Source organism: Tursiops truncatus, chromosome 2 (genome assembly GCF_011762595.2).
Source record: "Tursiops truncatus isolate mTurTru1 chromosome 2, mTurTru1.mat.Y, whole genome shotgun sequence".
NCBI lineage: Eukaryota > Metazoa > Chordata > Mammalia > Artiodactyla > Delphinidae > Tursiops > Tursiops truncatus.
In genome coordinates this window covers 48,471,420-48,490,669 of record NC_047035.1, presented here as the reverse complement: position 1 = coordinate 48,490,669, position 19,250 = coordinate 48,471,420, and the positions used below count along the sequence as shown (strand labels likewise).

Genomic DNA, 19,250 nt, shown 5'->3' with positions numbered 1-19,250 from the left:
GGAAGGAAACAGGGAGCCCATCTGTGAAAGGCTCTGTGCCTTTGCAGGGTTTCTCATGGTGGGTGTGGCCCAAGCCGGATGTCAGGGCAGCAGCGGAGAGCCTGGCCATAGTCACCATTCTCTAGGAAGCCACGTGGACCTGGGTAAGCTCAGTGCTCCAGTAGCTGTTCCTTCCAGCTCTCGCATATTCTGCCCATTAAAAAAAAGAGTCATTTGTGCTACCAGGAAACAAAGGAACTGGAGCAGATGCTATTGTCCCTAAAGGGAAATGGCCAAGGAATTGGGGTGTGGCTGGGGGTTGCTGACAGATAAGAGAAAGCTTTGTCCGGGACACGGGGGATGATCCCAATCCCAGGCACGGCCACCAGGAGGCAAAGTGGCTGTGCACACCTCTGCTTCTGCATCCCCCAGAGCAGGAGGTGGGTGGAGACTCCAGGAGCCGACTGAGCAAAGATGGCACAAAACTCTAGTGCTGCCCTCCAGTGCTGTTGTGAGGTGCCGGCTCCCAAGGAAGACAGACACCCTGCTCCTGGGAAAAACTGGGTGGCAGTTGTGTTCCACATCTAGGTCTGAAAAGGAGGAAATGGGAAGGGGAAGAAGAAATGGAAAGATCAGTACTTACCCAGTATTCCGGGGAGAACAGAAAACAAACCAACGGTGGGGCAGGGTGGGAACGTAGCACCATAGAAGTAACAATGGAGCCAGCGTAGACTTGTATCAGCAAGTGAGAATATAACAAGGTGAACATTGAAAGAGTGCCTAATATGTGCCAGGTACTATGCTATGAACTTTATTAACTCTTTTAATTTGCACAAGAGGGAATTTTTAATCCCTGTTTTGCAGGTAAATAAGCGAGGCAAAGATTAAGGTGACTCTCCTGAAGTCACACAGGCAGTAGGTGGTGGAGTTGGGATCTGAACCTAGGAAGTCTGGCTCCAGATTCTTGACAGCTGTACTCAACCACCCTCTGGCAGAGCTCAAGGACATCGATCATGAGAGCCAGGCAAAGGATCTGCTCAGGTGACTGGGGTTAATCAACACAGGCTTCGGACAGTCAGGTTTGAGTCCTACTTTATAAATAAGGCTACATGGGAGAAGATAGCAGAGATTGTCCAGATGGCTGTCACAGCTGACAGAAAAGCACAGGTAGGAGAACTGAGTAGCAGCAGCAGTGTTAACTTCTGGACAGTATTTAACTGCTGCTTACAGATTCTTGAGAAAGAAGTGAGCTGAGGGTTGGCAGGACGGACGATCTTGACTCAAGTGGAATATCTGACTGGGAGCAGAGTGAGTTAAGTCGGTGACTCAAGATTTGGTACCAGGCCTACACAGCTGAGAAATTCCAGTTTGATAAAAATAGAAAATTAGGCATCACCATGAACACTTTTTTCCCCTCCCGCCTTTTTTTTTTTTTTCTGGTACGCAGCCCTCTCACTGTTGTGGCCTCCCCCGTTGCGGAGCACAGGCTCCGGACGCACAGGCTCAGCAGCCATGGCTCACGGGCCCAGCCGCTCTGCGGCATGTGGGATCTTCCCGGACCGGGGCACGAACCCGCATCCCCGGCATCGGCAGGCGGACTCTCAACAACTGTGCCACCAGGGAAGCCCCCATGAACACTTTTTAAAACAGGAAAGTGACACAAAACTCAAGGCAGAAAAACAGAATGGATAATAAAGAAGATTATAAGAGGTTGCTGTGAGAAAATGATGTATCATTATCTATACCATTGGTTTAATAAGGGGGGGAAATTCCAGTCTGAGTAAAAAATAAATGAATGTAACTTGTCAAAATCTTGGGGTTTTCCAGCTCTGAAAAGTCACAAGTATTAAGAAGCAGCCCCTGGAGGGACTGGCACAGTTGTGAGTGTGTTCATGGCATCGGCTGCCATCAGGACTCTCCCTCCAGAACACAAGGGAAGCAGGGGCAGCAGAGGGTCCCAAGTTCTGACGTCCAACAGCAGCCTGACTCAGGTGGCTCTGCAGAAACCACAGAAATGCACCGTGTGTTTCCTCCTCTCCAAAATCAGGATGACACCCCTTCTCACACCTCATTGCCAGAAATCACATTATTTCTTGGTACTCCTGAGCACCAAGGTAAAAAGACAACCTGATGCAGGACTAAAAGGTAGTCATTTTCAGGAAATTCAGGTAAAAATAAAATCACATTAACACTGTTCTGCCCTCAAATTAAAGAAATGATGGGTTTGTATTATGTTCCGTCTATTTGTTGTTTTGTGAAGATCCCTCTTCTAAGAGAGGATTATGAAACAGGGAGAGATGAACTGGAGGAAGACTACAGATGTGTTGAGTTGGGTTAATTGAACTAAAATACTAGGAGGAGGCATGGCTTTTCTATGGGTAAAAAGAGAGGCTCAGCAGTGCAGCCAGCAACTTACAAATGCAACTGTGATAAAGTTTATAAGTTCATGGACACCCAGACCACACGTTTCTAACAAAAAATAAGTTAGGGCCCCATGAAAGGCTATTATGAGACTGAAACTATACTTACGATGGGTTAAATTAACTATTGGTAAGCTGGCTTGGGGATCTTTTTCAAGTGTGTGTGTGTGTGTGTGTGTGTGTGTGTGTGTAGAGCTGCATGCCCAGGATGGGACTTACTGAGCCAAGAACACAAGCTCAGCCTTCCAGCCCACGCCACTCACACCGGGGAAAGATGGGTGCGCTCCTAGACAGAGGAACACCGGGACCCCTTTTCCGTGCCTGCCTTCACATGCAGACGTGCACGTGTAACACTGACAATGTCAGCTTAGATGAAAGGTAAATGCCTGTTACAATTTTCTTTCATTCTTTCAGTAATTCAAACAAATACTTATCGAGCACTCCCTATGGGCCCGGCACTGGACTAGGAATTAGGGATACAGCTGAGAACAAAAGAGACAAAAACTCCTGTCTTGGAGCTTACATTCCCCCCTCTAGGCAGCAGTCAACAGACAGGTCAATTATTCAGTACGGCGGATGGTGTCAAGAACTGTGCAGAAGCTTAAAGTAAAAGAACAAGAGGGCTGGAGACAGAAGTGACTTTGCTTCTTTTAAATGACACAGCCACGGAGCGCCTGGGGAGAGGATGAGCTTTGGGCAGAGGCCTGGAAGAGGAGAGGATGAGTGAGGGTAAGAGCTCCCGTCAGGCTGGCGGGGCACGTGGGAGGGACGGGGCAGGGAGACGGGAGAAGGCAGGAGAGGTAATCCTGGCCAGTTCTCACCCGTCGGGCCTCACAGGTCAAGGGAAGGATTTGGGCTTTAGTCTGAGTGAGGGGGGGGACGCTGCTGGGGAGCAGAAGAGTGCCACGGTCTGACTTACAGGAACCTCAGGAATGAGCCGGTGCCTTGATAGTAGGAGGTCCTGGTGGAGAGGATGAGAAGAGACCAAATCTGGAGTTGTTTGAAGGTGGAGCTGCCGGGGTTTGCTGATGAATTGGATGGAGGGAGAGAAGGAGTCGGGGGAGGATAGAGAGAGGGAAGGAGAGCAGGGTGGGGAGGACAAGCGGAGAAAGAGACGGGTCCACGGGGATGTTCATTTCCTGGCGTGGGAACTGGAAGGCTGGGGGTGCCATTTACGGGAGCAGGTCTGTGGCAGCTCAGCTCCCGCGATGCCTTTGAGGCATCTGGGAAGCTTCACCCCGCCCCTGACACGGTCTTATACCCTCAGCACGGCACTACTCAATCATTCAGAGGGACAGCTGCGTTCCTCCCTAGGGATTCTGGGAACCACTGCATCAGAATCACCTGGGATGCCAGTTAAAAATGCAAATTCCCAGGGCACACCTTAGACCTACCAATTCAGACTCTCGATAGGCAGATCCCACGAGTCTGTACCTTAGCCACTCCTGGGGTGACTCTTACGTCCAGTGAGGAAAATGTTCAGGATATTTGCAAACTTTCCATTTCTGAGCCAGAGAATGCTGATTAATGTAGTGAATGAATTTCATCTGACCAATTAGCTCCTGGGGGTGGCTGGGATTTCAGGGAATGCTCTAACATTCATTCCTGGCCTGGCTGAGAAGTGGAACGCTGTGCTTATGGCCCACTTAGGCCAAACCCCCAAGCGGGGCACGTGAAGATCCTTAGTGGACGGAACCGGGAGCCCAGGAGCCATCTCCCTTCCCTGAGGAAGGGGGAGAACAGGACCTAGAAATGTGACCCCACGTGTGGCTCTCTAACCAGGGAAGAAAAGCCAGGCGTCTGGCCAACGTGACTTCTCAAATTTCTATGGGAACTGCAGGTGGATTCAAAGATGCTGAATTCCGTGAAGGTGGGGGAATCAGTGTCTAAATCCCAGCTGGATGAGATGTGCAGTGAGCAGATGCAAAAACAAAGTGGCACTTTTTCTTTTTCTGTGGTCGTTTCTATGCCTCTGTACCTCACAGCTTTGAATGTGTTTTCACACACTTCTTCCTATTGTGGTGAGGAGGTGGTATCCCCTCTTTACAGATGACACCAATGAGGCCCACAGAGATTATAGGATCTTCTGGCTCTAAATCCCACGCCCCTTCCATTATACCAGCAGTACTCAACTGTGATGGGCTTCAGAATCACCAGGGGACCTGGTTTAAAAAGGCAGATTCCGGGGACTTCCCTGGTGGCCCAGTGGGTAAGACTCCGCCCTCCCAATGCAGGGAGCTTGGGCTCCATCCGCACTCAGGGAACTCGATCCCACATGCGTGCCGCAGCTGAAAAAAGATCCCGCCTACCACAACTGAAGATCCCGTGTGCCCCAACTAAGACCCGGCGCAGCCTAAATAAATAAATATTTTAAAGATAAATAAAAAGGCAGATTCTGGGTCAGAAGGTGGAGGAAGGGTGTGGAATCAGCATTTTAAACCAGGGCCACGGGAGAAATAGCCACAAGTGGATTAGAGCCAAACTTTGAGAAATATAGTTTGCATTCCACAGATTCCTCTCTCCTGAATTTTACCCACTGGGGCAGGCTGTCTTCCAGACCCTCCGGGGACCCACGCTCTGCCTCGCAGCTCCTGTCGCAGAGAGTCAAAAAACGATAGGGACAAGTCGGCTGGCAGCTCAGGCCCAGCAGGAGGGCAGAGGCCGGCCAGGTTTGAATGAGCTCAGCTTGCAGCAGCTTTGTTAACTGAGGTTAGACTGTTGCTAAAGGAAACTTCACGTGAGGATTTTAAAAATCTCATTTCTTTTTCCCAGTTAATGCTTTTCACTCTTCTCCTATCCTTAAACAGAAAGAAAAATGGGGTAGGGTTATGGGGCTATGTAAGGGAAAAGAAGCAAAGGTGCTGCCAGGGTACTTGAGACTTGTCCTAATTGGGAGTTTTCCACACAAATGGAAAACTCCTCTGCACTTGTTCTGACCCATCCTTCAGTCTTCATTTCTCCAGAAACACTTAAGCGCTCGTCTTCCACCCTGGCCTGGCCACGTGGAAGGCCAGCAGGCTCCATGGAGCAGACCGGGTTCATCATGCAAACGGGGACGGAGGGCTTCCTGCGCGGGGCTGCCCCTGGCAGCTGAGCTGTCTTTTACTTTTAACAGCTCTTCCTGCCACCTCAAGAAAAAGGACCTACATTTTCACTGCAGGACAGATTTTTCTTAGGTTTCCCACCTCACAGAATGATAGACGAATAAGAAAAACCACATCCAACTGTATAATGAAAAACAGTGGTATGCTTTTCCCTCCAGTTTTCGTCTGTTTTGGGGGTATGTGTGTGGTACATAGTGGAGCTCGTTGGGCAAACAGTTATTAGGACCCTGTTTTTCTGTGGGGGGAGGGTTACATCCACCATCGTGAGACTAGCAGGCTCTCCCATGCAGGTGTCTTCACAGGTATGGGGGTCCTCTTGTTCACAGTCCCTCAGCAACCTGGGGGTGCACCTGGGAGAGGGGCTTTTGTGCCTGGAAGGCTGGGCTGGGCAGCAGAGCCTGCTCGAATTCATCCCAGGGTAGAAGCTGCTTGAGCACCACATTCCTGAGGCCTCTCCCAAGGCCAGAAGTAGAGCTGGACCAGAAGCTACAGGGAAATCCCTGTTCACACCCTGGGCCTGCCCTGCGTGAATGCCGTCTAAGTAGAATCAACAGGATCCCACGGTGGAGGGAGAACACGTGAGGCCTCTGAAAGCCAGGTGTCCCTCCCCCTTTCTAATTCATCATGCAGACTGAGGTCAGATTAAGCTTCCCATTGCACCCCCTGGGCAGGTTTAAAAATCTCTACGACCCCTGTGAATCAAGCTTGTCCTGCTGCCCACAACACCGGCAGTCTCTGGCCCTAGGCAACTGGAGCCTCAGTGGCAGCTGCCTCTCACATCCCCCGCCCCCAACTCCCTCCCTCCCTCCCTCCCTCTCCATTTCCACCTCACCACCTCCACTCCTGTCACTCCTCTGTCCAGAATATGCCCCCGTTTCTCCCTCTCTAAACTGAGACTCCGACCCCGCGGCCTGGCTCGAGCCCCCCTCCTCCATGAAGACTTCCCTGATGGCACCGCAGGTGAATCTGCCCTGCGCTGTGCTACCTGGCAGCTTGCTCTAATCTTCCATGGCTTCGCCGCAGTACTGGTCTGCCTCTTACGCAGACAAATCACTCCGTATTTTCAGTCTTCAATTTCCTTCTCTGTACTGTGAGAAGGATAATAGTACCTACCCCACAGGGCAATTCTGAGGATCAACTGTGCTAGTGCAATCCAAGCAAAGTTTCCTCTCAGAGTCTGAGTGGACATTTGATAAATACCAGTGAAAACTTCCACTCGTGCCCCAGTCAGAGAAGGGCACATGGTAGGTGCTCAGGTAACTTTTGGTTTGACAACAAGCTTCCAGAGCTGCTTGGAGAAGTAAGGCCCCTGAGACAGAGAAAGCTTGTGCATCCAATTTACTGCCGGTTCTGTGGTCTATGAAAACAGAACAAAGCAAATAATATGCTTGAGGCTAGAACGAGAGTGAAATTGGGACATTCTTGCCTGGTGTGGACATGATCTTAAAAGAATCTAGATTTCTCAATAAAAAGTCTATAAAAAGAGTTCCTAAGAGGGAAAAAAAAAATTTAAAGAGAAGGGAGAGATATTTGGGGGAGGGCTTTAAATTTTAATTTCTTGGTTTACCAAGCTGACTGCTATGAAGCTTCAAGGGGAAACTAAAATTTATTGGGCACGGTGCTTCCACGCCCAATTTTAATTCTCACAACTCTTTGATGAGGTCTACCTTATCTCCATTTTATAGCTGAAGAAAATGAGAGTCAAACAGAGAAAATGTCTTATCCCAAACCACATGGCAGAGCTGGGAATCAAGCTCAACTCCAGCAAACACCAGAATCCACACTCCTCCACTGCATCAGTAGGAAAAGCTGGTCAAGATGGCTTGAGGCTGGACAGTTAGCAGGCGCTCTTTGGTGTGAGTCTCTACCACCCCGCCCACTGGCTTTCCCAGAGGGAGTCCACTTTTGCCTGATGGACCTCTGGGATGCCAGTGTTTTGTTTGAAAAAACAAAGTTCACTGCCAAGAAAAACCAAGTAATTAACAATTGCATGGTTCTATACGGTCAGCTCCCCGGTATCTCCGCGGATTCGAGGAATGGCGGATCCTGTGCAATGTCAAGGATCTGCGGTTAGGGGAACCCGCAGGTGGGGGGGCCTGAGGATGCAGAACCGTGGATACGGAGGGCTGACTAAGGGGCTTGAGCATCCAGAGATTTTGGTATCTGCGGGGGGATCCTGGAACAAATTCCCCGTGGATACCGAGTCTTCCTACAGCCTGAGGTGAAACCAGAGGTTCACCTATTTTTCCCTTTCTGCTTTCAAGTTTTCAAGCTTTCCCTGTCTGCTAATACGGTGGTTGACTTTTTTTTTCTAGTTTCAAAAACTTCTAGTTAGATTTATTTTCCTAAATGTTTCATTGTATTAACCAGCTGTTTCGAAGGCGTTTTGCCATTTCTAAGATGTCAGTGGTAGACGTCATCCAGAAGCTGATAAGTATCATAGTCATGCCCCGCGAGGGTTCTCGCTGCTGCCTGTTTTTCTCTATGGCCAGTTCCCTGGACCCCTACAGCTATTCGAGCTTATCCAGCCCCTCACAGTTCAAAGCAGGATGTGCAGCCCCTTCTTCTTAACCCTTTAACAACTCACCCCAGGGATCTGCTTTCTAATATTCCAAGCTCTTCCCAGAGCAGGAAATCACAACCCACAAATGAAAAGACCACATAGGAGCACATCTTTACCTCAAAAATCTCTTTGATCAAAGTGTCTTTGATACTTGGCTTTACATTTTGTTTAGATAGACGGCACTTATGCTGAAAATTCAGGAGACTATCAGAAGGGTGTGAAGGTTCTGAAGCCTTCCAATAAACTTCACATCTTCAACTTGAGAGAAACGTGGTCCTTAGGCACAAATTAAGGCACAAGTATTTAACAAGCCCACTCTTCATTCTCTACTACCCCACCCCCATTCCCACTGCTTTAAATCCTCTATAATTAGTAACAGCAGCCACCATTTATTAAGATCCAACTAGTACAGACGCTAGCCTGAGAACTTCGTGATCTCTTTTAATCCTCTCGTCAAATTTAGGAGAAACTGGAGGCTTGGGCGCTACATCAAGTGTCACCCGGACAGCGTGACAGCCAGGATTCAAACCTACACCAACGTTCTCCCTCTAATCATTACACGATGCTGCCTCAGTCACAAAACAGTTTCACCTCTCCTGAAAGAAGGGCTTCTTCAAGCAAATTCTTGCAGATCGGGACCACAGCAGAGCCACCTGGAAGACCCTCTGCTAGGTCAACCTGTTTTACCATAAAAAGTATGGGAAACAGAAAAGGTGAAGGAAAAAAAACAAAGGTCCTAAAGAATGCTTTCACCTCTGACCTCCCTCCTCCTGTCAGAGGTCAGATGAGCAGTCCCTGGAACAAATGGGATGAATCCGTGGCCAGTTTCCCATTCAGGTGTTTACATCCCTGACTGGGAAGAAAGAGCTGACATGACAAGTCTCGCCTTCAAAAGAAGGTGACATGGGCTCCGTGTCTGTATTAATTAACCGTCACCTCCCCTGGGCATTTCTCTGCTGGCCCCTCGCTCTGGTCAGTGAGTCATGAAATGAGGGCAAGGCTCCGGGGAGCTGACTAGCACAGCTGCACAGCCGTGAACCAGAAATGACAAGACACAGGTGGTTCGCAGTTTTCTCTCCCCAGGGGTCCCCTCTCCCACAGCCCACAGCCGTGTCTCTAAGCAAGGGGAGCACCGGGGTCATCCCATCATAGAGGAAGAAGCCGGAATGTTCATCCGAGCCAGCACAACTCGCTGCTTGAAACTAAAGCCTGAAGCCCTCCAGTACCGTAATGTGTGCGAAGCCTCAAAACGCTTCTTTACCTTTGCTGAACTTTCAAACTGAAATAACTTCATTCCACGTGAGAGCACAGCTGGCACGCGCAACCCCAGTTCTTCCCCACGGGATTCATGAGGCCCATTTTAAAAATAAATAAATAAATAAATAAAACATTAGTAATGGTCAAGAGATTCCAAACAGAATTTGCCTGCCAAGATTTCTTTGGCAAAGGAAAGATACTCCATCTCCTGAAACAATGGGTTTTAGAAATCAGTCCCAAGCCTCTTTTTGCGAAACTCTTCCTCAACTCGCTTGAGAGAAAATTCACGACTCTCTGGAAGATCAGCATTTTTTCAATGAATTCTTTAGCACCCAGGGTTCAAACCCACTTACCCTCGGTGTTGGAACTGATGTCGTCCTCCACTCCGACCACTTGCCTCCTGCGACCCAGGGGTGGAGTGTGATCCGGCCCGGGGTAATTTGGAAGAATGGCCTCTCCTCCTGGATGGGCTGGAGGAACATCCCTGTCTGCAGGCTGTGCCCGTCCATCTGGGTAGGGAGGCGGGGCTTGCTGGGAAGGATCCAGTGAACCTCCAGTCTCTGGTGGAGCAGGGACTGTGGTCCCTGGCTGTTCAGAAGACTCGACTCGGCCTTTTAAATCCGGGGCATCTATCTCCCCCTGAGGTCTCCCCTCTTTGGTTTGAGGGTTCAAGGTGGCAGAGTCTGTTTCAGGCCCATCCCTAGATGTTGGACGTGGCAAAGGGGAGGCCAGGTCAGAATCTGGCGGAGGGATCCCACCTCCTAGCGGCCTCGAATCAGCTTTCGGGTGGAAGGAAACATCGACTGTGCTGTGGCCATTCGACGCTTCCTCTGGTTCAGCAGGGGAGGGGTATTCGACGTCCTCCTCATTCTCATCATAATAATCCAAGTTGTCCTCAGTGTAGTCACCCTCCAGGGCCGCAGCGCGGCTGAAGGAATGTCCCAGGGGAGCCGGAGGGTGGGCTTTGGAAAGGTCTCCTCCAACTGTCGCTGGCCTGACATTATCCAATGGGGAGGTGCTGCCGATATGAAAAGCCCACACTCCAGGAATCCCCAGGTTGCTGTGTCTAAATAAAACGGAAACAGGACTTTGTCACAAAAGTGTCCATCCACCACCTTCCCACAAAGGCGAGCGATTTATCTTAAAACTGAAGGACTATTAAGATCAGATTCAGAGTTTTCACTGGCAGGAAGCCCAAATAAAACCAGACTTACACGGTAACTGAAGATCATACTGGAATTTTGATGTAAACTACCTCTTATTTAACAATGGGTTTCAAAGGCCATGTGTCTACCGAAGGCCAGACCCTCAAATCAGAATTCTGCTCTACGTGTTTTATCTAAATGGCTATTTGAAAACAAATAGGGAATGTGGGAATATTTTATCCTTCCTCTACTTTTATTTTTTTTTAATTTATTTTGTTTTTTCGGTATGCGGGCCTCTCCCGTTGCAGAGCACACAGGCTCCGGACACGCAGGCTCAGCGGCCACGGCTCACGGGCCCAGCCGCTCCGCGGCATGTGGGATCTTCCCGGACCCGGGCACAAACCCATGTCCCCTGCATCGGCAGGTGGACTCTCAACCACTGCACCACCAGGGAAGCCCTATCCTTCCTCTACTTTTAACAAACTCAAGAAAACATATGCTTAAACATTTTTGCCAAACCCTTAAACAATATTTTTTATTCGAGTTAGTTACATGCCAACTGTTAAACATTCTTCAACACAACTTGCAAGGTAGGGGCAGTGATCATGACCGATTTTTCAGAGGAGAAAACAGGTTTAGAGAGATGAATCGTCTTAAGGTTGCACAATTAATAACTGACAGAGCTTGGACTTGAACTCAGCACTACCACTGAAGCCCGTGTTCTGAACATCCACATTACGTCAGAAAACTAATACACTAGTCAGTGCACATCCTAATTATCTTACTCCACGTTACAGAATGTTAGAGACATTTTGCGGTTTAGTCATGTGGATTAATCAATCAACTAATTCACAGAGACTGGTGAGCCCATGTCCAAAAATTCAAAGGAATAGAAATGCCTAAGTCTCAAAAATGTTGAGCCAATGTAGAACAAAATTAAGGGGAACATAAGAAAGCAAGTTAATCAAACTGCCACGGGTCACGGGTGAGAGGTATCCAGAAACATCTGGAGCCAGGGAGCTCACGCGTTTCCCTCACTAGAAAAGAACACGGGCTCCATTCAGCCTTCCAAATATCCCAGCGATCCATTACTTTAGTCAGTGATACATTCCAAAGAGGACAACCCCATACACAATTTCAAACAAATAAGAAAAAACCTGAAGGAACAAAGGGTCTGGCTGGCTTGAATACACCCATTTCTGTACTCTCTGGCATATGGCCCAAACACCAGGCTCTAAGTCTCTCATGCTGTGGGATTTCCTCAAAAGTCAGTCCATGAGAAATCAGTTAATGACTAATAAGACAACAGGAAATTCACTGAGTCATATAAGGGCAAGAGACTTTTGCTCATTTGGGTTGGTACTCATCATATTCCTGTGGATTTCTATAGCAATAATATTTTTAACACAATTCCAAGAATCAATCAATCAATCCCCACCCCCTTGCGTATTGTTGCTGTTGCCACTGCTGCTGTTGTAATTAGTTCAGGGAAACAGGAGCGTAGAAAGCAAAACTGTGATCCTTTGTGCGGTATGTTATGTAGACTTGGTAGGTTCTAAGAATTAATGCCAGTGCTTTTTGGCAAGCAAGCAAGGAACCCTGAAGAAGATAAGAGAGATTCTGAAGATCTGAGGATGTGGAGTTTATTATCACATCAGAGGTGTTGTAGCTGTGAAATTTCTTCTTGAAGTCAGAAACAGAAAACTATAAAAGCTTAAAAGAGTAGGAAAATACAAATTATGACAGATAAAAGCTAAATAAAATGATCTTCTGATTAAAGATAAATCACTACCCTAGCTTTTGTCATTGGGCATGATGAGAAAGCAGCCAGTTTGAGTTTATCCTAAAATCCAAGGTCATTTGGAAAGCTTAGCGACAGAAAGAACTTAATTTATTTCCTAGAAAGGAAAACAAGGCTACAAAATGAGAGGACAGTGCCTTCCTCCCTGGGTTGTTAGGAGGATTAAGTTAGAAAATCACATAAAATGTTCAGCATGGGGCCCTGCATGTAATAAGTACTTAGTAACTACTGTCTTCCGGGAGATAGAAAAGTATAATCTCAAAAAGTACAAATGTGTACATTCATATTTAAATGTGCAGAAGAAGAGTTATGACAAACACACTATGGATTATATAATTTATGACCTCTGAGCTTATAATTATGAGACAAGTTTGAGGAAGACAACAATTCCATTGTGGTTTTTTTTTTTTTTTTTTTGCACTACGTGGGCCTCTCACTGTTGTGGCCTCTCCCGTTGCGGAGCACAGGCTCTGGATGCGCAGGCCCAGCGGCCATGGCTCACGGGCCCAGCCGCTCCGCGGCATGTGGGATCTTCCCAGACCGGGGCACGAACCCGTGTCCCCTGCATCGGCAGGCGTACTCTCAACCACTGCGCCACCAGGGAAGCCCAACAATTCCATTGACTAGGAGAATAACTTTATTTGTTAGAGATGCATACTGAAGCATTGAGGAGTGAATGGCATGCTGTGTGTCACTTACTTTAAATTACTGATGCAAAAAAGAAAAAAAATGATGAATATGGCAAAATGTCAACAGCTTGTAAGTCTAGATGACTCCCTCCATTTTTCTGCATATTTTTGAAATTTTAACTAATGAATGCTGGAGAGGGTGTGGAGAAAAAGGAACCCTCCTATACTGTTGGTGGGAATGTAAATTGATAACAGCCACTATGGAAAACAGTATGGAGGTTCCTTAAAAAACTAAAAATAGAGCTACCATATGATCCTGCAATCCCACTCACTCCTGGGCATATATTCGGAGAAAACTATAATTCAAAAAGATACATGAACCCCAATGTTCATTGCAGCACTATTTACAATAGCCAAGACATGGAACCAACATAAATGTCCATTGACAGATGAACGGATAAAGAAGATGTGGTACATATATACAATGGAATACTACTCAACCATAAAAAAGAATTAAATAATGCCATTTGCAGCAACATGGATGGACCTAGAGATTATCATACTAAGTGAAGTAAGCCAGGCAGAGAAAGACAAATATCCCATGATATCACTTATATGTGGAATATAAAAACAGTGATACAAATGAACTTGTTTACAAAATAGAAACAGACCCACAGACATAGAAAACAAACTTATGGTTACCAAAGAGGAAAGGCGGGGAGGGATAAATTAGAAGTTTGAGATTAACATATACACACTACTATATATAAAATAGATAACCAATAAGGACCTACTGTATAGCACAGGGAACTATATTTAGTATCTTGTAATACCCTATAATGGCAAAGAATTCGAAAAAAAAAAATCTGAATCACTTTGCTGTACACCTGAAACTAATACAACATTGTAAATCAACTATACTTCAATAAAACACACACACACACACACACACACACACACACACACACACCAGATAAATAAGTAAATAAATGAATAAATGTAAAATAGAAGATTAAATTGAGGAACATTTCTATAATTTGGAGGTAGAGAACGCTTTTCTAAGAATAATACCAAGACCTGAAATCATAAAGGAAAAGGCCAATAACTTTGACAACCCTAAACTTACACCTTCTAGATCATAACTAACTTTAAAGATGAACAACTGGATAAAAATATTCACAGCATTTGAGAGCAAATATCTTTACTAGGTTTTTTTCTTATTTGTTAAAGGTCTTTGTAAACACCTCAATAGAAAATAGCAAAGAAATGGCTATTAACCATATGAAGAGGTGTTCGGTTTTATTAGTAATCAAAGAAATTACAGTGAAAATATGAACATTTTACACCTATCAGATTCACAAATACTAGAAAGATTAGAAGCTTGTAGGAAACAGACACTGTTGATCACAGCCCTCCTTACTGGTGAGAATGTAAGTTGGTGCAGGGTTTCTGAAGGGCAGTTGGTTAGCATACATTAAAATGTTACAATGCATATATCCTTTCTCAGCAATTCTACTTTCAAGAATTTATGTTTAAGACAAATGAGCATCTGAGCAATGTGTATTATTTTGTTTACTGAAACAATAACTATAAAAGGAAAAACCAGAAATAAGTTAAATGTTCATCAATAAGTTATTGTCTTAATAATACAGGCTATATATGATGCCATGTTTTATAGCGTTCAAATAATAATATAACAGATATCTTACTGAAAGACACCCACAGACAGCAAGTGGGAAGATGCCATATGTATAACAAAAGAACCATTTTGGTTTTGAAAAAGGTTTTGCATAAACCTAAAATTCTGGAATGACTGTTAATAATGGTTATCACTTGAAGTAGTGAGAATGGGTAATTTTTACTTTTCACATTTCTCGGCGTTGTTTGTACTTTATTTTAGTTTTTTTGTTTGTTTGTTTGTTTGTTTTTTGCGGTACGCGGGCCTCTCATTGTTGTGGCCTCTCCCGTTGCGGAGCACAGTCTCCGGACGCACAGGCTCAGCAGCCATGGCTCACGGGCCCAGCCACTCCGCGGCATGTGGGATCTTCCCGGACCAGGGCACAAACCCGTGTCCCCTGCATCGGCAGGCGGACTCTCAACCACTGTGCCACCAGGGAAGCCCTATTTTAGTTTTTATACTAAGTACAGATTCTACTAAAGAAAAATTCCTCTGACGGTCATTTTGGCCCCATATCTTCCACTTTCAATCAAGCAACTCAGAGGTTTCTATGAAGCATGAAAGACAAAGATGAGGTAGGCATGGAGGGAGGTAAATGGAAGTGGTGTATGTGTGTACGTGTGTGCGTGCGTGTGTCTGTGTGAGTTCTTAGAGGCCATTATGGCTATGGTGGGGGAACACGTCTGCTTTTTCCCTCCGGCTTTTCGGCCCTCACTGCCTCCTGTACCCTGAGGAGGTGTTAGCACTTACTCCCATGCTCTGGAACTGTTGTTTGTCTGTCTACTCTAGGAGAGTGCAGGTTGCTTGCGTACAGGGCCTGGGCCTTAGACATCTTTCTCTTTCCAGCTCTTGGCCCATGGTGAGCTCTCGATAATGCCTGAGAGGCAGAGAACCTATGGCTCCAGAGTAGAAGAGGAGGGTGGAACCAGGGGAGAGAGAATAAGGAGCTAAGTTTTCTCCAGAGTCAAGACTAAAAAGGCAACCTTGGTGGAGCTCAAAAGATGTCCGACATGAGTCATGAGAAGGGGAAAGCAGGCCAGGATTCAGCATAAAATAAGTAGTTCAGAGCTCCAGACTTGTGGTTGAATTTTGGCTTTGCCACTTCAGAACTTTGAGATTATAGGCAATTTAACTTCCCTAAGCTCATGTGTCACATTGAGAAAAGAGAAGAACTTTCCCCCTGAGATTCTTGTTGAGTTTTAATTAAGAGAACTTCTGGAAAGTGTGTAGCACAATGTTGGCATACAGTAAGCTCTCAATAAATGTCAGCTCTCAGTAACCCTATTTGGTTGTAGGGCCCGCTCTCTGGTCTCTGAGTAAAGCAGATGGCATGCAAAAGTGTAAGATGTTCCAATACCCAGGAATCATGTAACGAAACTTAGAGGAGTCAAGGCAGGCCAGGTAACCAAAGTATTCTCTGTCTGCCTTCTAGACCAGTATTCATGGAAGGGATAAAAGCAGAGATTTTTTTTAGAGCCTGGAAATTATTAAATATCAACAGGTGCTAACCCAGATACTGGGCACGATGTGGACGAGCAGAGTGAGTTTATGTGATGGGACTAAGGAATGTGCTTGGTCCCAGGCATTGCATGGAAAACCCTCAGGACGATTTCAGATAATGAAGCCACTGAGAAATCCTGAGACTTCCAAAAATCTACCAATCTGTTTGTTTGGTTTTCCTTTTTTTCCCCAAATTACACTACTCTTAACTTTTAACACCTATCTGTCCAAAAGACTAACTCACAACGTCTCCAGCTGTGAAACGATTAACCTGGAAAAACCTCAACCTGGGCAGTTGTATTACTGGGTGTTTTTATGTGGTTCCAAGGGCAATGGTTTCCATAGCAAGCCTCACTGGCTGTGCTCACACACACACACACACACACACACACACACACACACACACACACACACGAGTTCTGTTTCCAGTATCTATAGCCAATAGGGCAGGAAAAATAAAAGACTGTTTATATTTTGGTCAACGTGCTCCTCCCAGGGTCTAGCCTAGTTCCTGGTTTCGATCTGATCCCTTGCTTAGAAACCACGGAGATGATATTTAATGAGTAGGGCCACTCAAGTTTAGGTAGCTCCTAAGGGTCTTTACATTCCAACAGGAAAGGGCGTAAGCCCCATGTTACTTACTGGTAGAGATTTTTCACAGACTGTTCAGTGCTAGTCAAGCTGAAATATGGTCCCTCTCTCTTCAGGTCACCGACCTCCCCTCTGCAGAAGCCCACGCGGGCTGGAAGCTCGAGCTGGACATTGTAAGATTCTTTGGGGCGGGTTCCAAAGAACTGAAGGCCATTGGCAGGATAAAGAAAGAGGGCGTAGGTGTCAGACTTATCAGATGCCAAAACTGCTTGAAAAGTATTCAGCTGTGAAAAAAAAAAAGAAAATATTCTTAATAAAACAAACAAAAAACAACAAAGAAACCCCAAAGCATTATAAATGCAAAGGGTTGTCCCCCTTCTCAGGATTTCTCTAAATTGTTTTTACACATAATATTCTTTTAAATTTCCTCTCCAAATTATAAACATAATTACATCAGCTATATTATTGTTATAATCATCTTTTATCAATTTAGATTAATAGTTGAAATATGCATAGGTAAAAAAAAACACTGGTTACAAAAAATAAAACTATTTTTTAAGGTTTCAAACTTCTTTCATCCAAACTTCTTTCAGAGCTGAGAGCAAGTAGCAAAATTAACCTGTACATTCCCACAGCCACTGCCCTAGTTTTCTGCCCTGGGCACTCATCTGGATCATTCATTCATTCATTCATTCACTCATTCACTTATTTATCAAATGCCCATTATGGGCAGGGGTGGTATGAGGCACTGGCTGATCAAAAGGCCTCCTTACTGTTCCCAAAGCCTTACTCTCTATTCTCTCCCATCCACCTTTTATTTTTATATATAAATTTATTTTATTTATTTATATTTGGCTGTGTTGGGTCTTCGCTGCTGCGCACAGGCTTTCTCTAGTTGCGGCGAGCGGGGGCTACTCTTTGTTGTAGTGTGCGGGCTTCTCATTGCGGTGGCGTCTCTTGTTGAGTGCAGAGCATGGGCTCTAGGCACATGGGCTTCAGTAGTTGCGGCACATGGGCTCAGTAGTTGTGGTGCACGGGCTTAGTTGCTCTGCGGCATGTGGGATCTTCCTGGACCAGGGCTCGAACCCATGTCCCCTGCATTGGTAGGCAGATTCTTAACCACTGCACCACCAGGGAAGCCCCCATCTACCTTTTGACACCAGCACCAGAGTTACCCTACCCTCATGTCTCAGATGAGGAAACAAAGACATAGGGGCTAAGAGATCTGCCTAAGGTCAGGCTACTAATATGCGGTGGCAGGCCGGCCAGGGTCCCTGCCCTGCACCACCAGGCTGTCCCAACCGCTCCTTGGCCGGCCATCTCAGGTGATTTATAAGCTGCAAACTCTCTTCTCAGGCTCAGATCCCCTGCATCTCCACCGATTATTTAATGTTGCCCATTTGCCCCATGCACTTTGATGCTTCTGCACATTTGCTCACGTTTTCCCGTGCCTGGAAACACTCCTGACCTTCTAATGCTGCCTCTCTGAGGGGTTTTGCAATTCCCTGTAGATTTATTGCTGTTCCCTGACCCTCCACAGTATCTTAGTGTTTCAAGTTAGCACTCACCTCGTTTTGCCTGTTTAGCTGCTTCCATGTTTGTAAACTCAGTTCATTAATTCATTTGTACATTACTTCAAACAGCCAGGTGCCTATTAAGCACTCGACAGTATGCTTGGTGCAAAGAGGCCAAGGAACAAAGGACGCAGCCGCTGCCCAGGACAGTCTCAGAGCTTAGGACAGGGAAGCAGCCACGGCTGGGATTCTAGGAGAACTGCTGGAGGAGGTAGTGGAGGCCAGAAGGGAGGGTGTGGGCCCAACACCTTAAGGGCTGCGGTGGGGAGGCGTTGCAGAGGCTGCCTGTGAACATTAGTAAACACTGCAGAAGCCAAAGCAGACCAGAAAGAGAGGCCAGGAGCCTGAGTTAGCCACAGACTCAGCACCCAGGTCCTTATAGAATCACTCATTAAAGTTCAACTTACTCTCGTATTTTCAACAAGACACATTTTTTTTTTTTTTTTTTTTTTTTTTGCGGTACGCGGGCCTCTCACTGTTGTGGCCTCTCCCGCTGTGGAGCACAGGCTCCGGACATGCAGGCTCAGCGGCCATGGCTCACGGGCCCAGCCGCTCTGCGGCATGTGGGATCTTCCCGGACCGGGGCACGAACCCGTGTCCCCTGCATCGGCAGGCGGACCCCCAACCACTGCGCCACCAGGGAAGCCCCAACAAGACACATTTTTGCCTTTACCTACATGCAGCTATCTCCGCCCACCCAAATGATCAGTTAACAGTGCTTGAGTATCTTAAAAAAGATGTTATATTAAGGTCTCTGAGAACACCTCTCTCACTAAATCCCACTCCTTTTACAATTTAGCAGGCAGCAGGGGAGGTATTTATAAATACCACCACTTCCTAAATAACGTGGCTCCTAGAAACGTTATTTACTGATAAGTAGCACAGTTTCCCCATTTTGCTAGACAGACAAGATTAGGCAGAGAGAAGCACATCACATTTTACTAAATGAAACAGCAAACAAGAGGCGTGGGTCTGCATTTTGTTCTGTCCTGGGTCCTTCCCCATACGG

General features: G+C 46.3%; 1 protein-coding gene across 5 annotated transcripts in view; it reads right to left on the bottom strand.

Moving 5' to 3' along the window:
* NID2 (nidogen 2) overlaps window positions 1-19,250 on the bottom strand; it is a 79,375-nt gene that overhangs the window by 51,704 nt on the left and 8,421 nt on the right. For all 5 annotated transcript variants that reach the window (XR_012329979.1, XM_033851148.2, XM_073800463.1 and 2 more), the window contains exons 3-4: window positions 16,719-16,951; window positions 9,677-10,389 (exon numbers count right to left, since the gene is read on the bottom strand). Coding sequence is in view for 4 of the 5 variants with exons in the window: in XM_033851148.2 (XP_033707039.1) it covers window positions 9,677-10,389; window positions 16,719-16,951 (946 nt within the window). In the remaining variant the exon portion in view is untranslated. The remainder of the gene's footprint in view (window positions 1-9,676; window positions 10,390-16,718; window positions 16,952-19,250) is intronic.